Genomic DNA, 22,231 nt, shown 5'->3' with positions numbered 1-22,231 from the left:
TAAAGAAGGAAAATGGACATAATGATTGTACAGAACCCCAGTACAAAATATGAAGTGCTCCTCTTCCCTGTTCCTAGGTTCTCACAGGGCAAGATGATCTCTCAGTCTCATGGGGTGACTAGAATAAACCAGGGTTTTCATGCCTGACCCTGGGCTATGAGGCATATTGCAACACTGTTAAGGTGCAGCTTGGAAAACTCAAGGAAGTTGGTTGGTTGTCTTGGCTATCATCAAAGTGGTAGGAGCTAATGTCTGAGCAGAAAGGCATCCTTTCCTTTTACTTCTGTCCTGGACAAAGAGCCCACTGCTCAGGGAATCACTGCTGCCTTGCTAGGATTGTTTTACTGAAATAAAACTTATCTTCATTATTAACTTTTAGAGCCCAATATCTTTGAACAGATCTATCATCACCATCGTTTTATCATCATCATTGGTGATTTTTCTTGAGAAAAACACAGACATTCTTGTGGACAAGGTATACTGATTGAGATATTAGTGTCCTTGTCTGCATGGCACTTGAAGTCTACAATCAATTTGAAACTATTGACAACTTTGTTCTCTCTTACAGTGAAACATTTTTGCAGGAGAATTTATCAAGTTTCATATGTCTGATCCTATTGTATAAGCCTGTACGATATTTCGATTGTCCTTATTATCAATGGTACTCTGTCTAACACTGTAGCCAAAACCCCAGGAGACTATGGACTGTTCAGTGGGGCCAGTCTGAATTGAAACTCAATGTGCAGGTAAAATATACAACTCATCTTGGATTTAGCTCAAGTGTGACTGAGAAAAACAGCCTAGAAATTTTTAGATTGGTTACCTTTTCAAATTTTTAGAGATGTTAGGCTAAATAACAAATTAAAGTTAAGTTTCATTGTTTTGATTTTACAATGGCTGTCAGATCATTTCTAACTACACTGTAGCTGAAAGTGTTTTCTTATTGGACGGAGCTAATTTAGATAATAAGTTGGTTCCATCAAAGACAATGCCTATTTCATATTAATTAGTCCCCAGTGAGTGTTTGGTTAACTAAAATGTCAAACTAAAATGAAAGGGTTATAATGAAAATGAAAGACTTATGATGATTTTAATTTTATCTATTATTTTTGTTATTATTATTATCTCATAGAGGTATGAGAAAAAGAGAAGGGTAAGTCATGAGTGGGTGGGCTGTGAATGTGGAATTCAGTTGTTTTTTTCCACCTTGTTAGCAGTTCTGGGGATCGAGCTTGGGTTGTCAGGCAGGTAAGGCAAGCACATCTACCTACTGCACCATGTCAACAGCCTCAGAATGATTTTGACTACTGATGGTGGCCCTGTCAACTGATAGAGCAAGTTGGGATAGGTTGGGTTTAGAAAATCTAAGATATTTATTAGTTGTCCTGGTGTGTGGTGTTTGAATATGTGTAGGAAGAGACAGAAGCTCTGACTGTAGCTGCTTTAGCATGAGATACTCAGATATACCCGCATGGCTTACCTGTTTGATTACCCATGTTTTTGTTGCATCTTGCCATGTTTCTTTAAGAAAGATCCATGTCCAGAAAGGGTTTCCTTGCATTTAGTCACAGTTCTTAGACTTTAATATGCATAGAAATCACATTAGTATGCAAATTTTGTTGTAGCTGTGAGTTTACAGACCCTATGCCCGATATTCTAGTTCGGTGGGGAAGGAGTCCAGAACTCTAGAGTGTAACACACCAGAGCAGCGTGGTGCAGTAGCTAGGCAGCAGCTCTGGGGGTGCACTACCAGATGGTGTGTAATCTAGTAGCATCCGGAGAGTCTGCGTAGGAGAGGCACTTTGCTCACTGATATTTGTTGTTGGTGTAAAGAACTAAAGTGGATAGATATTTTAATGAGCAAAATCAATCAAAAATGTTACAGTAAAGCAAGCAATCAACAGAAGCAAAATCAAAGACCATCTATTTAATGGGAAAAAAAACTTACAAACCATGGAGATGTAGTGTTCAAAGAACTCAATAACAAAAAATAGTTCAATTTTAAAATGAGAAAAAGACCAAATAGACCTTTGTCTAATAAAAACAAACAAGTTGTCAACAAAACTACAGAAAGATGCTCAGCATCACTGATAATCAGGGGAATGCAAACTAAAACCAAAAAGAGCTGATTATGATAATGCCTGCTGGAGTAAAGTGACTCTTAGTGGCAAACGTGTGGAAACTTGGAACCATAGGTCCTGCTGCAGGAAAGATCAGTGTAGAAAATCAAAATGAAACAAAACAAAAGCTACCATAGCTACTCCACTTCTGATTGTAAATCATTTGTATAAGAAAAGAATCCTGAAGAGGTATATGGTACATATGTTCATTGCATCATTATCCATAATAGCTAAGTGTGAGAGTAACCCAAGTGTCTGTGGCGCATGGACACACAATGAACTATTAGCATTAAAGGGGAAGGAGGGAGTTGATTCTTTCATTCTATAAGGAAATCGTGCAAAGTGAAAGAAGCCAATCACAAAACACAAATACTACTTGGTTACACTAATAATGAGGTATCTAAAGTTGTGAAAGTCACAATCAGAAAGTTTAATGGTGATTGCCAGGGCCAGACACGAGATGATAGTGAGTTGCCAGTTCAATGGGTATGATGTTTCAGTCATGCAAGATGAACCATCTTTCAGATCTGTTGCACAGAAATGCCCTACAGTACATATACATGTAAAAAAAATGAGAAAGGAATCTCAGACCAGGAAGATGTAAGTTTGACCCCAGGACCCACATAAGAAGCACATGTCTGTAAACCCATCTCTGGGGAGGGAGAGACCAAGGAATCCCTTGTGAATCTCTCCCATCTCAGTGCGAAATTCTGTCTCATAAAACAAGGTGGACAAATGATGTCGACACATATATGCACACACATTAATGCACACACACCTGCATTTATATACCCCAAAACAGATTAAAATTCAGTTTTATTCCAATAATTAAAAAATGAATCAAAAGTACTAATTCACTTAACAGTTCATGGCAAATCAAACTCAGTGGAAAAGTATAGTAATTTCATTTCTTTTGTGCATTTTTATGATAATTTTTGTTGGAAGTGTCAAGTGACTGTAGCTGGAATGTTTGTGGAGGTGAAAGAGCTTGAACATAGCTTTGAATAAAATGCAGAGTGGACGGCAAAGCACGCTCACCTTGAGTGTCCTTCCTGGGGCAATTTCTCTTGATGCCTGCATGCCCTGCATGAGGAAGAGAAAGGAAAGGGGTGTCAGTGATGGGTTGCTGTCATTTCAGACACTCAGGAAGAGCCCATTATTCCCTGTCATCACGATATTTGCTGCTGAAAATTTAAATACTCACTGCCATTTTCTTAAAACATTTTAAAACAAAGACCCACCACCAACAACAGCAACAGCAACAAAACCCCCTTGTGATTTTAAGAGTGCAAGTTAGCAGACCTGCCTGAGATTTACTCATCAGTTGATTGACAGGCATCCAGAGTGCTAGTGAGCACACCCTTGGCAGCCAGAGGTCTTATGGCAGGCAGAGTCCCTTACTTTCGCAGAACTGCTCGGCAAGTTGGAGTGCTGTCCGGGCAGCTGGTGGGCTTTGCCCTTGGGACTGGCCTGCTGTATGAGGAGGGCAAGCAGATTGAAGGCAAAGACACAGGTGACTCCCAGATTTACTAAAAATAGTTTGCTGGCCTGATGTATGTGTACACCCTTCTCCACTACCCTCTTAGCATCCTGTATCTACCTATTGGGTCTTTGAGGATTTGGGTTTTTAAATTTTTTGTCTTTTTGTTTTTGAAATGTTGTGATTTATCTCCCTAAGATCTTGAGTATGAAATACTAAGAAGATACTAATACTCGTCATGTGTCTTAAACCTTGAGGATGCTCCATGCATACTTGAGAGCACTGTGCAGCTCTCAGACCATATCCTGCAGCCTCCCTTCTGGTTTCTGCTGCCTGGAACAAAGACGTCATCATGTCTAGCAAATTCTTTATACCAGAAGAGCATAGTACTCCATTAGAATGTATAATTTTTGTGTTTTATGTATCAGTAAAAGTAAAGTTAATTTAAAATTATGTAAAAGAGGGCAATAAGACTGGACCAGTGAGATGGCTCAGCAGATTATGGCTGTGATCACCAACCTAAGAACCTGAGGTAGATCCACAGAACCCAGATGGCACAAGCAGAAAATTTACCCCCAGTGTCCCCTGACCTCTATGTAAACACCATGGAATATGCATTGACACACGCGAACATGTTAAGTAGCTGTTTTAATCATTGTGATCTCAACATTGGAACATGCACAGTTGGTGTAGGTCCATATCCTGCACTCTGGCCTCGCCACAGTTGGACCCATTTATTTGTTGCTGATTGTTTCTGTTTAAACAACTGTATGTTTTATAAAAATATGAACTCTAAAGTCTTTGAAGAATGGTTTTTAAAATAAATTACACAATATTGGTCTTGTCAGTGATATATAGCATTATTTCATGTATTTTAAGCTTTATAGAAATGTCAACATATTTGATATAGTCTTACAAACCCTGCTTATTTTTTTTTTTATCACTACCCTACCTGTTCTTTTCCTAAAGCTTCATTTGGGCTCTTCGCTCCAGTGTTACTCAGCTAAGCCATTTTTGACACCAGTACCTGGCATTACTGTAGAACAGTTTTTGACCCTTATCATGCAACTAGATCTGGGCTAGACTGAAAACGCATCATGTGTTGAATTAATGCATAATTGTTGCATAGTGTATAACTATTAAATGTATTTGTTTTATTTCAGGATTAATATAACATATCACACCTTGCTTTTTTCTCTGCCTCTTCTCAAATCAACAGTAGAAAAAGAAGCATGTCAGGACACAAATGGTAAGGAATTTGTTTCCTGTTTTTCCATTGGAGGATGATAAGTGGAAATTACACAGTTAATGCTTAATAAGTGGGGATAACATGGGATGATAAGGAGATTTTAGCAAGAAATAACCACCTGTCTACTTTCTGATGTGAGTGTAGCCTGGTTTACTCTCTCTGATAAATGTGGCATAAAAACCAAGCAACAGAAGTGTTGCAAATACGCAGGTCACTTGTATTTGCTAAGAAATTCTCTTGGGTATACATCTGCTCTTAGGAATCTAAGGGTAATTTTTCTTACCACCATTTCATATACCCTAATAACGCGATGTGTTTTTGCTCCTGTCTTGTTTATAGCTTCCACTGTTGGAGACCCAGTGTGAAGTTATGCGGGGTGCCTAAAGAGTGATTATACAATCAATCAAGCACTATGGCTTGATCAGCTTTGTTGTAGACACGACTTCGTCATTTGTGAACATTCAGAAACTAAGCATAGTTAGACACGGCACTCATGATAGCCCTGTCGTGTATGTGCCCGTAGCACATCTAAGCAATAGCCCTGTCATGTATGTGCCCATAGCACATCTAAGCAATAGCCCTGTCGTGTATGTGCCCGTAACACATCTAAGCAACATGTAAGCCTCGTAGAAGTTCTTTCCTTGGAATTTCTTAGCACGGTGAAGCTGCCACCCACCAAACAACGAGAATGTTGTCAAGTTCCACCTTCTTTAATTTGTGTCATAAAACATATAATAGTTTTATTTTCATCTGTTAAAAGTTATATGAAATATACTTTTAATCCTTCCCTTCTTACCAAGAAAATTATCAGGCCCAAAAGCCCTCTGTAATGTCAACTTTTAAACTTCAAAAGAATTTTTGCACATCTTAAAATAAAAATTTTAAAAAATAATTAATAAACGGCTAAGGTTATTCTCGAGCATTGTCGTTGAGCACGCATCCAACGGTTGTCATTATATAAATGACATATAAATGAATATAATGTTATTATATTCATTTCATTTTGCCTCATTACGTCCGTGAGCTGGCTCATCTCAGCACCACCACAGTGACTGCCATGTCCTGGAATTCTCAGTACTCACTCCTTTAGCACCTTTCACAGCTCAGCTTTGTGGCTTGCTGCAGATACACTGCAAGGTCTCGCTTTTCATTCTCTGTGACTTCGAGCAAGATCGTTAGCATTTTGAAACCCAAGGTTCCCATTTGTTAAATGATGGGTATTTGTGCTTACTAGATTTCTAAAGCACTCCTGATTTTTTTTTTTACTCCGTGGAACTTTTTTCTGTTGAAATATAATTATGGATGAAAAAAATAAAAGATCCAATACAAAGTCCATCCAATACCTCATTTTTTCAGAATCTCGTTTCCCTGAGATAATCTATTTGGGCTAGATCCTTCCAATCTTTTAATGTGCACATTATATAGAATTGTCATCTTTTTCATATATAACTCTTTTATTTTATTTTCTCTAATATGAGACCAAAATAAATCTCTGAGGTAATAAAGAAAGATAGTAATGACACTCTCACAAAGTCCTACCTCCTTTAACAAAAATAGTTATCATTAAGGACAACATCAGACGGATTTCCTGGCTTTCTGAGACTAAACATGCGAATTGGCCTCATAAGCAAGCATAATGGGCTTACAAATGAAGAGTGTAAATCATCAAGTTTGAGATACAACGTTTTGCTACAATATTACTGAGCAGCTCCTGCTTTAGAATGTCAGCTTGGCACATCTAGAGTGGTGATTGGCTAGGGTGGGAGGAAGGAAGATTTGTTAAGTTTTTGTAGCAGGAACTGAACCAAGTAGGATGTAGACAGAGCAAGGGGGAGGGATGGAACACCAAGGAGGAGGGATGGAACACCGAGAAGGAGGGATAGAGCACCAAGAACAAATCTTCTCACAGAATTTGGGGTCCTCTGATCACTCTTATGGAATTTGATATCGTTCTCAATTGTCTTCCTAATTCTTCTTTACATATTTTTATTTGCTTCTTTATTTCAGTGTTCCTAAGAAATTACTTTCTATCTATATTTTAAGCATTTATGTTGAATAATTTAGTGTTTCGGCACCCAGAAATCCCTAACACTGTAGAGTTTATTCTTTTGCTTTATTGTTGTAAGAACAATTAATAATAAATCTCCGCTCTCCATAGCGTTTAAAGTGCACAATTCTGATTGTTAACTGTAGGTCCAGTGGTAGCAAATCTCCAGAGCTTACTCCTTTTAGCATAACTGTAACCTTATGACTGGGTTAGCCATTCCCCACGTTTCCCTTCCCCCAGACGCAGCCACCATTCTTCTCCCTGACTCCGAGCCTGACAGTTTTAGATGCCCCTGTAGCAGATTTTAGACATGCTATTTTTCAGCCCCTTATCTACTGTTCTGCTGTCACCCCACTGTGGCATAATGGAGGCGTGGAAAGATGTGCTGCTGTCTGTCCTTATCTCTGACTCACGGAGCTGTTCTGAACTAGTTACTGGCTTCCGTGGCCTCACTCTTTCTAACCCCCAAAAGGAATGTGTGCCCAACCCAGAATACACATATATATTCTTTTTGATGTTCAATTTCTTGATTTTCTTAAGATTCAGAATTTTCTCACTCTAGCTTTTGAAATTGTGGAGTAAGTTAGAAAGAATTAACTGATTTTCATGGTATAATAACCCCATAGGAACAGAGGTTATTTGTATGTTTATCTGCAATGTAAATGTACATGAGAAAATTGTCATATCTAAAATACTTCATAGTGTAGTATCTTAATACTTTTAAAAGCCACGAGTAAGATAACTCTCTACTGTTTTTAGCAGTTATTCCTGGGAACTGCAGGACCGGTGTTCTCAAGATAAGTCAGTTGTCAATAAGATGCAGCAGAAATACTGGGAAACGAAGCAGGCCTTTATCAAGGCAACAGGGAAGAAGGAAGATGAGCATGTTGTTGCCTCTGATGCAGACCTGGATGCCAAGCTGGAGGTAAGCTCTTCAGAGCCCTTGGGCCCAGCAAAGCTGCCTTGCAAGAGTCAAAACCTTAGTGCAAACTTGCTAGGTGGTCTTAGTTTGCTCACGTTAGACAGTGAGGGAAATCTAGGATCCAATCAGCTCCATCCTAGCATATTTTCAATCTACAAATTCTGACCCTGGCACACCTCTTTTAATGTGTTTTCAAGCACTGTGCTGGAATGCACGGTGTGTGGTAAATTCAAGGAAGTGTTTGTTGAAGCATTAAACACAATTAAAAATCTGCTCCTTATATCTAAGGTCCTAGAATTAAACATTAAAACCAGGCAAATGTTTAGTCAATGACAAACAAAATGAATTATAGAGTCTAGAAAGGTTGTTACTAAGCCATGGAAAATTCTAGAATGCGTTAACCATATAACAAACAATTTAAAATCCAATTGTGTTGTGGAATGTTTGTTTACACTGTGAGAATGTGTCTTTGCCAAGGTGTCTTCTCTTGATTTAGTGAAGAGCTGAATGGCTAATAGTTGGCAGGAAGAGGTTAGGTGGGAATTCCAGGAACAGAGAGGACACTAGGAACAATAAAGGCAGAGATGAGGCTGGAGAGATGGCTCAGTGGTTAAGAGCGTTGACTGCTCTTCCAGGGGTCCTGAGTTCAATTCCCAGCAACCATATGGTAGCTCACAACCTCCGGTAATAAGATCTGGTGCCAACTTCTGTCTTCAGGGACACATGCAGGCAGACCATTGTATATATAATAAATAAATAAATCTTAAAAAAAAAAAGAAAGGCAGAGATGACAACCAGACATGGAACAAATGGGACACACAGAATGGAATAAGGTAAAAGTCATGTGGTAAAAATGTAGCTTAATAAAAATATGGATTAATTTAAGTTGTCAGAGCAAGTGGGGCAAGCCTAAGATGAGGCTGGGTTCTGGTACTTAATATTAAGCCTGCATGTCGTTATTTGGGAGCTGGTTGGTGGGCAGGGAAAAACTTGTGCCATGGTTGCTCTACTGCATGAGTTGAAGGCCTGCTGAATCGTTTTCCTGCTGAGCCTTTTTGCCTGTCATTTTTATTATATCTTGAAAACAAGCATCAGTACTGAGTGGCAGGTCACAGAGGAAAAAGATGTCCCGTGGATGATAGTCAATAGGATCTCTTACATTTAATATGTCCCATGGATGATAGTCAATAGGATCTCTTACATTTAATATGGTGGCTAAAGTTAATGAGCTGAACGTTCGTGAGACTGCAGTTAAAAGCTGAAGATTCAAAGCCTTTGCTAGAAGGGTGGTTAAGTTGTAGCCAAGGGCTAAGGGGACGTCATATAGCTGTCAGTTACAGAGGAACTTCCTTTGTATGGAAGAGGAGTGCACCCATATTATGAGTCTGAGGGCGGAAACAGACCCAGGCCAGACTTTCTAAGTTTAGGCTAACGAGAGATGGGCTGGCTTTGAGATGCCCTGCACAGTGGGATATGAGCCACTTTTGCCCCTGCAACAAGAGTGCTTCCTTGTCCCAGCTATTCTGAGGGTTGAATGAGTGTAATTCAAGGTATAACAATAATTTTTTGAGTGCTTATCATCCTGGCAATCCACTTTCTGAATGTTCCTGACATACCTGGCCTCTGCTTCCCTCCCCTGGATCTTTTTTTTCCTCTACCAATCTTGTGCTATTCACCCAATGCTCCAGCCATTACGGCTTTTCCTCAGATCTCTGAATACAACCAGCTAGTTCAGACTTGTCAAAGCAGTTCCGTGGTCTGCCTGGACTCGTTCCCCTACGTCTTTCCTTGACTGACTCATTCTCAGTTCTCACAGCCTGAAAGTCACTTTGAAAAGCCTTACCTCACCGTGCTGTTTACAGTCCCTGACTATCTACCCACGGAACAGCTGTTCGCTAACATATGGCCCAGCTTCGTTTTGCTCAGAGTACTCATTTCTGCAACAGAAATCCCTGTGGAGGGTAAACAGTCAGTCTAGAACTAAACCCTTCGGATGCACGGTCCACGGGAAAGCCTCAGGTGTAGTTTGCGTACCTTTTCTCCACAAGGAGGTCAAATTCCATGTCCGCATTAATCACCAATGTCCCGGGCACAGTTTCCAACTGGATGACTGTGTAAATAGTCACTATATGTTAGGACAAACAGTATCAGCCCTTAACCCTTTCTCTCCTGTCACTGGAAATTGTGAAATGGAAGCTGATTGGGTGCTGTTTCAGGAGAGATTGTACCATGGAACAGAGTAGAGAGAAGAAGTGTCTTTTCTGATATTTGTATCGTAAATACAGTTTAAACCATTCTAAGTTGTATATGCTTTTCATGTCTCATAGATTTTTTTTAGCAAGCTAGTAAGTATAAGCATTTTCCAAAAAAGGTAAGCTTGGCATAGTGGTAGCCTTGTAATCCCAGCACTCTGGAGGTTGAAACAGGAGGATTGCCGGTATGAGCTTCACAGTCAGACCCTGTTTCAATGCTATAGTAATTTAATATTTCATTTAATTTGCTACTGTCTTAAACAATACATTATATGGAAGTTTTGCAGCAGCATATTTTTTGAAGTAACTATACTTTCATCTAAACAGCCACTGTTTTAGTTCATGCATCCAAAGTATTTGGCCCGTGACTTCGTGTTTTGCTCACCAAAGGGATTTCTGTCGCAAAAAGTACTAATATAGTTATGAATATTAGTAGAGAAAATGGGTCCCTCAGTAGAACATGAGAATGATGTGCAAAGTATTATGGAGTGTTCTCACGCTGAATTACCTGCAGAAGGCTAGTTTGCTCTGCTGGCCCAGGACATCTGTACCCATACCAAGCTTTCTTGATAGATGAAGAGCTGGGGAAGTGTTTGCTATGTAAGCACATGGGCCTGAGTTTGGATCTCCGGAACTCGTGTAGAAGCAGGACAAGGTGGTGAAGGCAGGCAGAGGCAGTTAGATCCTGGGGGCTTGCTGGCCAGCGAGTCAGTAAGAGTCCTTGTCTCAGACAATCAGGTCATGGGCCATTGTGATGGTTCAGTGAGTCCGAGTTTTTGCTGGACAATCTTGACATCTGAACGTCGATCCCCAGAACCCACTGCAGAAGAGGAGAACTGACTGCTGGAAGTAGTTTTCTGACCTCTACTGCACAGTGTGATACATTCACACATTCACATACAACATACACTCTCTTCTCTCTCTCTCTCTCTCTCTCTCTCTCTCTCTCTCTCTCTCTCTCTCTTCTCTCTCTCTCACACACACACATACATACACACACAATAGTAATGACAAGTTAAATAAAATTTAAAAATAAGGTGGTTTGCCACAAAGGAAAATAACAACGTTGACCTTTAGCCTTCTTAGACACATCCAAATATCAAATAAATAAATAAATATAGCCAGATGGTGGTGGCACACACCCTTAATCCCAGAACTCGGGAGGCAGAAGCAAGAGGATCTCTGTGAGTAGAGTTCGCTCTGTAGACCAGGCTCCAAAGCTACACAGAGAAACCCTATTTCAAAAATAATCCAAATAAATAAATATAGTGATTCTAATGCATTGAGAAGCTAGTATATAAATATTCTCAGGTTTGGTCTTTAGCAGCTGCCAGGGCAGAGGGGACTGTTTTGGGGGACTGTTTTGATGATGGAAATGCTTGCTTTGTGTGTGATTCACAAGTGAATATAATTGTCAAAACTCGCAGAACTGAACATTCCCAAGCTGGACCTTTTATTGCACCTGACTAGTATCTTGGCTCTAAAAAGTCAGCAGTAACAATGGATCATATCGTTTCTCCTACGGAATCTGAACATATTTGCTCTTACTTTGGTGGTTTGTGGCCCAGAACACTGCTGCTAGGAGTCTGTAAAGGAGCAAATTCTGATGGTTTTCTGATTTGTTTTTAAACAGGGAAAGACTCCTCCCCACCCCAAACAGATTGAAGATGTAATTTAATAAATAAGTAAATTTGTTTCTTCATTAATAGAATAAAATAAACTTTATTTTATTAAACATTCTTAAGAATGAATTTTAATTGTTTTAAATTCATTCATTACTTTTGTTAGATAATTCGGCCATATGTAATATAAAGAGATCATCGGTTTTCACTCAAATATTGTAAGTACTTTATGATTACCAAGACATATTTTTACGTTGGCATGGCCAGTAAACTATATACAAAAAGGAGTGACTCCATGGAGGGAAGATGTTTATCCCCTTTTGTAACTGGTACCTGTCATGGTCCCTGAGTCCACAGACAGGGCTTTGAGAAGTAAGAAGTCTGTGATATTAGTCAGCTTTCTGTTACTCCACAGCTATTGAGTGGAAAGGAGAAACAGTTATTTTTGGCTCAAGGTTACTCAGCCCCTTTGCTTTCAGTGATGTCGTGAGGCAGCTTTATCATGACAGGAACGCCAAGCGGAAGCAACATGTTTGCCTTCTAATAGCCTGGAAATAGAGAGAAGGCTGAGGTCCTAACGCCCCTTCCAGAGCATATCCTCTGTGACCTCACTTCGGTCTACTAAGCTATTCTTAAAGGTCCTACCACTTCCCACAGGCTCTGGGGAGACATTCACTCTCCAAAGCAAAACATCTATTATTCTTGAGTGATCTGTTTCTGAAGGAAAGACCAAGGTTAGTTGGGGTTCTCTAAAGGGACAGAACTAGTAGAAAGAGCATATGTTAAAGGGAGGATTTATTGGGGTGACTTTCTGTGGTCTGGCTCGTCCAACAAAGGAAAGACCAAGAGTCAGTGACTGTCCGGCTCACAGCTGGATGTGTCAGCTGGCCTTGAATCTATGTCAGGATCCTGGAGAAGTAGGTTCTCCACCGGCAAAGGCGTGCCCCTGTGTGGTGTAAATGAACCTTCCAGTGAGGTGAGAACAAGATGGGAAAAGGCAACAATTTCCTTCTTCCCTGTCCTTTTATGTGGGCTACCACCAGAAGGTGTGGCCCAGGTTTGGGCTGGGTCTTCCCACAGCACATGATCCAGTCAAGAAAATCTCTCACAGGTGTGCCCAACCATTTTGGTTTTAATTGATTCTAGATGTAGTCAAGTTGACACCCAACATTAGCCATCACAACGGCCATGAATTTAAATCTAGTTAGATCCTTTTCAGTACAGCTCTCCTGCCTTCTCCCTAGGGTTCTTCAGCATGGCCCTAGTGTGGCATGAGGGTTGCTTCACTGTGTATTTTGTGATATTACTAGCAGGTAGGTGTTAATGTTTGCTTTTAGCATGATAACATTTTAACAGATGTGTTCTAAATAGACAGAATTCTTCCAATTGATTTGTGTTTGCTTTATCCGGTTGCTTACACATGCTCTAAAATCTATTAGGATCATAAAATAACTTACTGTCATCTTTTAAGTATAATGCTTAGCCTGCAGAAGCTCCATTTTGACAAAGACAGTATGTGTTAAAGATAACACACTAGGCTAGAATGAATGCTGGGTCTCTGGTGTACCAAGCCCTATGCTGGGCCCTACCCTTATGTTTTGTTTTTCATCAGTTATTCCAAGAGTCTGGAGGGAATAACTATTCTGCAGAACTTAATTTAAATAGCAGAGGTGGTCAGGTTCAGTGGGCACAGATTATAGGCCATTGGCCACTGTGTATTTCACTACATGTGACATCAGGCTGTTGGTCACTGTATGTCACGTGACATCAGGCTATTGGTCACTGTATGTCATGTGACGTCAGGCTGTTGGTCACTGTATGTCATGTGACATCAGGCTATTGGTCACTGTATGTCATGTGACATCAGGCTGTTGGTCACTGTATGTCATGTGACATCAGGCCGTTGGTCACTGTATGTCATGTGACATCAGGCTACTGGTCACTGTATGTGTCACTGCACTTGACATCAAAGAGACTTTTGGGGGTCTTGCTTCTAGCCGGAAATGGTATTGTGGTTTTATTCAATGTGTATTTTACTTGCACTGCTGTGTGTTTCATAGGATTTTATTGTGTTTTCTTGCAGTTATTCCATTCAGTTCAGAGAACCTGTTTGGACTTGTCTAAAGCAATTGTACTCTACCAAAAGAGAATATGTTGTAAGTATGACTTAAGTATGATATTGAGCAAATAGTGAGAAAGAGCAGGCTATTTTGCCTTAGTGTATCGTATCCTAAGTTCAGGAGCTACTTGGGGGGTGTTATGTCTTTGTCCCCTCAAATGTGAGGAAGGTCTCTGCTAGTGCCACCTTTGGTTTACGTAGGCTCTTCAAAGTGAGTATAAGACTGGAGAATCATCCATGAATGCAGACCGTTCACTTCCCCAATTATAAATATTCGTTCAGTTTTCGATATTGGACTTTTTGATTTGGGGTTATTTTTTATTTGACTTCTTTGTTATTTTATGCCCATTATTTTTAATGACCAGGTAGAGAGAGAAGACACAATTAGCTAATTCACTAAATATATTTTGTCAGCAGAACTTCTTCATGAACAGATGTTATAATGTACAGAGTTAAAATCATATTTCTATCATGGGGCTAGAGAGATGACTCAGCAGTAAAGAGCACATGTTCTTCCAGTAGACCTGAGTTTGGGTCCCAGCACTCACACTGGGCAGACATAGACACATGTAACTCCAGTTACAAGGAATATAGTGCCCTCTTCTGGCCTCTGTGGGCACCTGCATCCATATGCTACACACACACACACACACACACACACACACACACACACACACACACACTGTCCCAGCAATAAAGTGGTCTTCTGACTGTAGCAGGGATTGGCTGTTGGTTTGTGGGTAAGCCATGTCATCAGAGCTGAGAAAGGAAGGAAGGGTTCTGCACTGTTTAGACTCATCAGGATCCCTACTTTGATAGAGGACTGAAGACGGAACCGTTAAAGTGAGGGTGTTGTTTTGCAGCTGCCATAGAAAAGAAATACAGCAAATCTCTGTGAACTGACATGGGGTGATTTCTAAGGCGGCATTTTAAAAGAAAGCAAGCACAGATACGTATCGCATGGTGCAAGCTGTGCAAGAAAAGGGGGATTAATAAAATGTAAGTGTGTAAAAAGAAGGATACATGCATATATGCATTATTTAATTAAGATCAGTAAATTAATTATCAGCATGCACACTATGCTGAAGAAATCCTGGGAAGGTAAATCCCAGTAAAAGGAATTAGATCCCCTTTGAGCAGAAATGGAACTAGGGAGGGGTAAGAGCAGGGCGCAGGAGGTGAGGGCATAGCTTTACCTCAGCAAGGTGCACAGTAATTCTGACTTTTAAAACCATAGTGACCTTTTACACACTCACAAAAATCCCTAAACCAGAACGTGGTGGGGAGAGGGGGGAGGTAAAGTGGAATAGAAATAGTATCTGATGCACTGCGGATAGCATCGCTGGGCTGGATGAGAAAGAAGAAAATTAACTTCAACAACTCAAAAGACAGTATCTTTAAGAGGGGAGTAAGGAGCAACACAAAAAGAAATACGTACAAAAACTGGAGCAGATAATTAATTTATTGATCTTAATTAAATGGAGCAGCAATTTTAAAACTAGTTTATATGAGATTAAACAACTAAATGTAGTATAGTTGAGAACCAGTGTATAATGAGGTTAAAAATCAAGGAGTAAGGTGCTGCACAGCAAACACAGGGAGCAGGTGAATTCATGGCTGTTAACCTGTGAAGACAGATGTGCACAGAAAGGAACACAGATTAACACATGGGCCAGGGTCTGTGTGTTTATATCTTTATATCCAGATGCCTCACAGCATCTGGAAGCACCAACACTGAGTGCACCTAACATTCAGATCTTGTTTTCCAAATACCCTTTCCACACCTTTGGGGAAGCGACTGATTTCAGGTCCAGCACAGGGAAATTGAAGGTGAGTCTGGAATGCCTCATAGTAACTGAACCTAAACCGTCCTTGAGGAAGGATGGGGAATTAAAGGGCACAGAAGCGAGTCTGTAGTCAAAGCTACTTCCAATTCACACAACGAGATAAATGACAGTAATAAACTATAAATCATACTAAATATTAAGTACAGGTTATATCTGTATGGAGATACATGGACAGGTAGACAGATGGATTGGTGTAAATTGAAAGAAGAAAAAACAAACCCTTTTGCCTCTGGTTGGGATTCTGTTGCTGTGATAGATGGTGTGACCAAAAGCTACTTGGGAAAGAAAGGGTTTTATCTCATCTTACAGCCGGCAGTCCATCACGAAGGAGAGTCAGGGTACAGCCGTAGAGGCAGGAACTGAGACAGAGAGCATGGGAAGATGCTGGATACTGGCTTGCTCTCGCTTTTGCTTTGGCTCTGCCAGCTTTCTTCTTCAACCCTGGAGCACCTGCCCCCCGATGGCACCACTTCCACATTAATGCAGGCTTGATCCTTCCACATTAACCACTGGTCACAGCAATGGCCCCTCAGGCCAGTCCGATGGAGGCAACTCCTCAATGAGGTTTCCTCTTGTAACTCTGGGCTACTCTTAGAAGGTGTCAAAGTCTTAAAAGGCAAGAAAGCCGAGAAGCACTCAGATCTTGAAGAAGGCGGAGACCCAATACCTCACTACTCTGTGGGATCCGGGGCTAAAGTCTGGAACAGAAAAAGAACGATCATGGAAAATCTGGTAACAGTCCAAATAAGGACTGTAGTTGATAGAACTGTGTCTATATTAATTTTCTGAATCTCGTGCCATAATAACATACAGAAAATGAGAGGAGAAGCCAGGGAAGGGTGTATCACAATTCTGCATACTGTTGGTGTTTTTAAGTGTACCATTACTTTCATAGAGTTAAGAAATTATAGGCTGGATCATATTGCTACTTGCTTTAGAGCACTGCAGACAAACTTAGCACAGTTTATAAAATTAGGAAACATCGAGTCCCACCTTATCCCCTAGGCTCCGTTGCCTTTGCCTCCCAGGCAACAGGAGGCCTTTGGCTCTCAGTGTGTTCCTCTGCTCCGAATGTCGTTGCCCTAATAACACCAAGAATGCCTCCTCTTGTCACTCAGAGTTCAGCTGCTGCTAGAGCCTTCCCTCGTGACCCAGTCTAAAGCAGTGTCTTGCTCAGTTTCTCTGGCATATTCCCTTTTGTGTCTTGTGTTTGTGATTATGTGTGCTTCATTTTCTTTCACCCGCCACTTGAATCTGAGCTCTGGAGGGTTGGGGGACAACCTCTGTCTCCTTCCTCACTGCAGGATCAGCTGTAAGTCTGAACTGTTGATTAACACTATTATGGGAAATATTTTCACAGTTCTTCATTTGCTTCTTATCTTTCAAGGACGCATCTGAAAATATAACCAGCAAGTAAATGTTAGTGAGTTTTTATTTGAAAGTTTATGACCTAGTTAATTGAATCTTTGAGCGAGTGCAGACTTTGAATTTTCTAATATACATGTTGCATGGGAATGACCATCTTGTCTGGGGACAATCTGGCCTTGACTCTAACAGAGCTCAAGCTCTCTCGGAATCTCTGCCAACTAATCAGGCCAGCAGAGAAGGTCAAGCATGTTTGCCACCAAGTTTAATCCCCAAGTGCACAAAGCGACCAAAAATTATTCCTGAAGTCTTCAACCTACATAGCTTATTTAGGAGAGATTCATATCACCAAGTGCACATTCAGGTATGCTGAATTGGTTTCTTTGGGACTCAAGTTAAATGTGTTCATTTTTATGTGACTTGAGTCTTTAAGGTAAAAAGGGTGACAGTAATCTGCTGTTTTTGGCAGTGAAAATGGGAAGTCTCTCTCCATAGGAAGGAAAAGGTTCTTGGTAGAGATGAATGAACCCCATATATTAGTCAATGAAGAGACAATACATAAGGCATTGAAAAACACCATACAGACTTTTTTAAGCTACATAAAACTATGACATGGATATCAAACAAGCATTTTAAATGGAATACAGTGTGTGAAGTGACAAGGCAAAAATAACAGCTAGTTCATTTCACATGTATTTAATGCCATGAGTATAAGACTCTCTGCTTGACCTGAGAATTACAAAGTGTGGTATAGTCTGTGAAGGCAGAATCGCATGACGAAGTCAGATGCAGACCACTCTACGACACTGAGTCCACCACAGCAGGTACTGACATATGAGCCCAACGGTCACTGCTGTCCAAAAAGAGTGCAACTGGCCACTTGTCAGAAGAAACCTTTAGGTGGACTTGGATCTGTGAGGCCGGATCTCTCCTCCGTAGCCCTGACTTACCCCAGTCTCTCAGCCCTCCTGCCTCTAGCTTCCCAATGCTGGGATTATAGGTCTGAGTCACCACAGCTGATGTTGGGAATTTGGGTTTTGAGAGAAAAGTGTGAGGATGGGAATTATCTATCTCATGAAAAGGGGGGGGGGTATCTAAAGCCCCTTCTCCTGCTTCAGGACTTCCTTCTGCAGTTCCAGGGCACTGCTGAACAAGGGCCATAGTCACAGTAGGCAAGGAGCAGTGAGTCCTTTGGATCCGTGGTTCCCACTCAGACTTCTGCAGTTGTTGTCAGAGAGATTGGTACTAACAATAGGATACAGCTTGAAGTGTGGCGAGACTGGTGGGTTGGTGAAATAAATCGACCTTCAGGCAACAATAGAAACTGATCAGTTTTACCGAATACACCTTGCATATGCCCTGTGTGAAGAACACAGGAGACAAGGGTTGTGAGCAGGGTCCTATTAGAGCTCCATTCTTGATGAGGGTAAGTGTCATGTGATTCCCACCGTGTCGGTGTAGGTGGGCCTTATGTGGACACTCATGTCGCTGGCCACTGGCGGCTTGGATGAAGTGGACACTGTTCTCTGCTTTGGGAGACTTTAAGACATCATTACCAGCGATGCTGCTCAATGGTAGGGTGCTTTTATTGCAAGCACAAGGTCCTGGGTTCAATTCCCAAGCCCTGCATTTATGGAGCAGATGATGGAGAATGTTTGGGTCTCTTTGTGACTGCTTTGTGGACGCTCTTTTTTTTTTTTTAAATCACTCTCTAGAATAGGGAGAGTGTTACTACTATAAATAATGATGCTGATCATTTTGGTGGCTGCTTTGCGACCTCCTGAGAATGTACCTTGTACTACTGAAGGTAAAGAGCAGTATCAAAAGAATTATACATTTCCCTGACTTTTTATGTCTTCTACCAATCAATCTGTAGACAGCATGTGCCAATTCACTGTTCTATTAAATTGCCCCCATCTGGACTTGTCTCTAAAAATAAAGCCAAGTTTAAGCATAACCAAACCAGTTTTGGTTCCGGCTCTGTATTTCTCAAATTTACCAAATGGTCAACCTGATGGCCTACCCACCTTCATTCCCCACTTCCAACTCCACCTTGCTTCATCACGGTGGTTGAGGGATTTGAGTTGTTTTACAAAGGACAGAATGTAACTCAGACTGCAGAGATCAAAAAGTCAGCAGGAGAGGATAATGGGAGGCAGCCACAAAAGGTCCCCACTGTCAGCTGTGACAAACCCAACTCCTTCATTTCGACCTGAAGCAGCACATTATGGGTTCACTTTTCAGTACAGAGGTCATTTTCTGGTTCTGATTACAGGGCACCAAACTCACTGACAGATGTATTCAAGTGAATTTGATCTCCTATTGTAAAAGGAAGACCAGCATGGAAGTTAAATGGCTGGGTGGGGGAGGTGGAGAGACTCACCTTGCAGCCTGCCACTTGGATTTAATTTCCTCTAATCTTTGCCTCTGGAGAGAGAGGGCCTTGGGATTTGTCTCTCTCACTTTCTTTGTCGTAAAAATGCTAGTCATTCTCAGAGCCTTTCCCTGTTTTCTCCATCAGTCTTGTCTCAAGAAGAGAACGAACTGGGAAAATTTCTCCGATCCCAAGGCTTCCAAGATAAAACCAGAGCAGGAAAAATGATGCAAGCCACAGGCAAGGCCCTCTGCTTTTCCTCCCAGCAAAGGTGTGTGACCTTCTTTGGGGCTGTGCTTTAGGGGATCCAAAGAGAATCTGGGACCCACTTCTTCATAAGGGGAAATCATGCCGTCTAAAACGCTTTAGCCTAAGCCTGAGGAGTAACATTCTATACTTAGCTGGCTTCCACCTCCCTTTAGTTAGATAGCGTGTAAGATCGGTTTTCCTCCTTGCTATTTAATCTGTTTTGTCCACTGCTCAGTGGGAAGCAGTATATATGCCAATCATTGTGAGTATTTGACCTTCAAGTTGTTCATAACAATCAGTCTGGTCCCCTCTCAGCATTTGATTAAAGCAAGAGCCTAATGAGACTGACTTGGAAGGCTCCCTCTCTGCCTCTGTGGGCTAATTCATGGCAAAGGGGTGGTTATCAGGATGCCCTGGACCACACTCCTCAGGTCCATGGTCAGCAGCAATCCCTGGATGACTGTTAGAAGCAGAATCGAGTCCCCACTGCCTACCAACCCCAACTCTATGTCACAACCAGATCTACAATTGATCCTGGTGTGCATGAAAGTTTGACAGTCTCCAGTACAGAGGAAATTATGACAGAACGGTTGGATTTCAAAATACACCCGTGACCGGTGTTTATGGACGATGTTAAACAACCCTGAGCTTTATACCACACAAACTGCTCTTTGTGCCAGAGACACACTACTCACTAACAAGCCCCAGAAAATGTCGCCATTAATATCCTGCAGAATTACCCCTAAAGTTGCCTTCCAAGATTATGTAAGCTTCAAAAATCCTCTTACTCAAGTTGCTCCACCTTCCTCCCCATCCCTATTTACCCTGTTTTCCCTCTCTGTGGTCCAAGAGTAGATCAATGATTGACAAGTCCCATGAGCGTTCCTATGGAAACCCAAAAAAGATGGAGCTAGAAAAGGTACCAGCAGTATCTATAGGCTTTTCAGTGAACCCACTATTGGACATTGTGGTTCTTGCTAATGACATTTGGACCCCGGCTTGTAGGCAGTGGTCAGAAATGAATGGAGCCCTTTCCACCAGTTCTCTGCACAGTTTAAGTTTTTTAAAAGTATTTTCTTATAAATCTTAGATTGCACATTTAATACTTAAGACAGACAAATCAAAAAGAGAGAAATTCTGAAACTGGCAAACTATAACCCCTTACTAGGTAATTCTTTTGTGTATATAGCCTTGACCAGTCTTACAAGGATAATCGATTCCTAGAAAATCAGAGTAAATGCTCTTATGTTAAGCGTGAAGTAACACTGGATTTCAGAGGGGAAAGAGGTGTGTCCATGTACAAAAATTAATGCCTGTTCATGAAAAGAAGTATCCAACTCCAGACCACCTTGAAAGTTCCTGTTATTAATCACACTGTCAATTATTCTACCCTATGCTATTTGGTTGCAGTCTGGATGATTATAGACCAAAATGATCCCACAACGTACAAATACAGCATCTTAAGTTAATGTATATTAACTGTGTCTCTCTCTCTCTCTTTCTCTCTCTCTCGCACACACACACACACACACACACACACACACACACACACACACACACCGGTGAAAGCATCAACGAAATAATGGAAATGATACTGGAAAGTATCTACCGTAGACTAGCAAACTGCAGTCTACAGTAATTTAATGAGTGCAACCAGCTCTGCAATTTGGAAGGTGGCCTCTCACACAGTGGCTTCACTTTCCCAGCTGCTCAGGGGTCACATGATATCCCACCTAGTTCTCCTAAGTGTAAAGGAAGCAGATCGACTAGAGGAAATTTTTATGGGCTTGAATTCTTAGTTGAGTGAACATGATTTAGAGTATGCAAGAATGTTTCTGAAGATTTATTTTAATTGTGTGTGCCCATGAGTGCAGATGGTTATAGAAGCCAGTACAGGGTTCAGGTCCCCTGTAGCTAGAGTTACAGGCAGTTGTAAGCCATCTGACATGGGTCCTGAAAAGTAAACTTGGGTCCTCTGCAAGAGCTCTACATAATCTTAATGGTTAACCCAACTTTTCAGCCCACAGAATATGTTTTTTTAGCATAAACAGCACCATAACAGATAGGTTTTTTTGTTATAGTGTATGCTGATAATTTAGTAAATTGATATTTTATTTAATAATGGTAATTTTTTATATTTCAATGTTTACATCTTTAAAAAACAAAAATGCAAAATTAAAAGTAACTCCACAGGATTTCTGGGCATGTTCTGATACATATGAGCCCTCTGTTGCATTCTTCTTTTTAAGGATATTGGTTTGTTAGAGTGTGTGTGTGTGTGTGTGTGTGTGTGTGTGTGTGCGCGCGCGCGCGTGCATCCACATTGTATGAGGGTGCCCACAGAAGTCTGATACCTGGGAGCTGGAGTTACAGGCTGTTCTAAGCCACCCACCCTGGGCACTAGAAGCAGAACTTGGGTCTTCTGCAAGAGCAGTACTTACTGTTAACCACTCTTATCCAGGCTCTCTCTTTATTTTTTACCATTACCTACTAAAGGATAAATATTTTAAAGTAGCCCTTTAGTTATTTTATTAATTATTTCCACTGGGTAGATTTGCATAAATGAAAGGGTTGGCCAGTCTTGC

General features: G+C 41.0%; 1 protein-coding gene across 10 annotated transcripts in view; it reads left to right on the top strand.

Annotated features, from left to right (window-relative positions):
- The window catches only part of Ica1 (islet cell autoantigen 1), a 138,081-nt gene that overhangs the window by 14,589 nt on the left and 101,261 nt on the right, over nucleotides 1-22,231 (top strand). For 4 of the 10 annotated variants that reach the window (XM_075953402.1, XM_075953398.1, XM_075953401.1 and 1 more), the window contains exons 2-5: nucleotides 4,764-4,849; nucleotides 7,656-7,821; nucleotides 13,776-13,848; nucleotides 19,545-19,668. In XM_075953402.1, the coding sequence (XP_075809517.1) occupies nucleotides 4,833-4,849; nucleotides 7,656-7,821; nucleotides 13,776-13,848; nucleotides 19,545-19,668 (380 nt within the window). In that variant the 5' untranslated portion in view covers nucleotides 4,764-4,832. The remainder of the gene's footprint in view (nucleotides 1-4,763; nucleotides 4,850-7,655; nucleotides 7,822-13,775; nucleotides 13,849-19,544; nucleotides 19,669-22,231) is intronic. The other 6 variants (XM_075953405.1, XM_075953400.1, XM_075953403.1 and 3 more) reach the window with 3 other exon arrangements.

This window comes from Microtus pennsylvanicus, chromosome 19 (assembly GCF_037038515.1).
Source record: "Microtus pennsylvanicus isolate mMicPen1 chromosome 19, mMicPen1.hap1, whole genome shotgun sequence".
Classification (NCBI taxonomy): domain Eukaryota; kingdom Metazoa; phylum Chordata; class Mammalia; order Rodentia; family Cricetidae; genus Microtus; species Microtus pennsylvanicus.
Note: the sequence above shows the minus strand (reverse complement) of the source record. Positions and strands in the feature narration are given on the sequence as shown.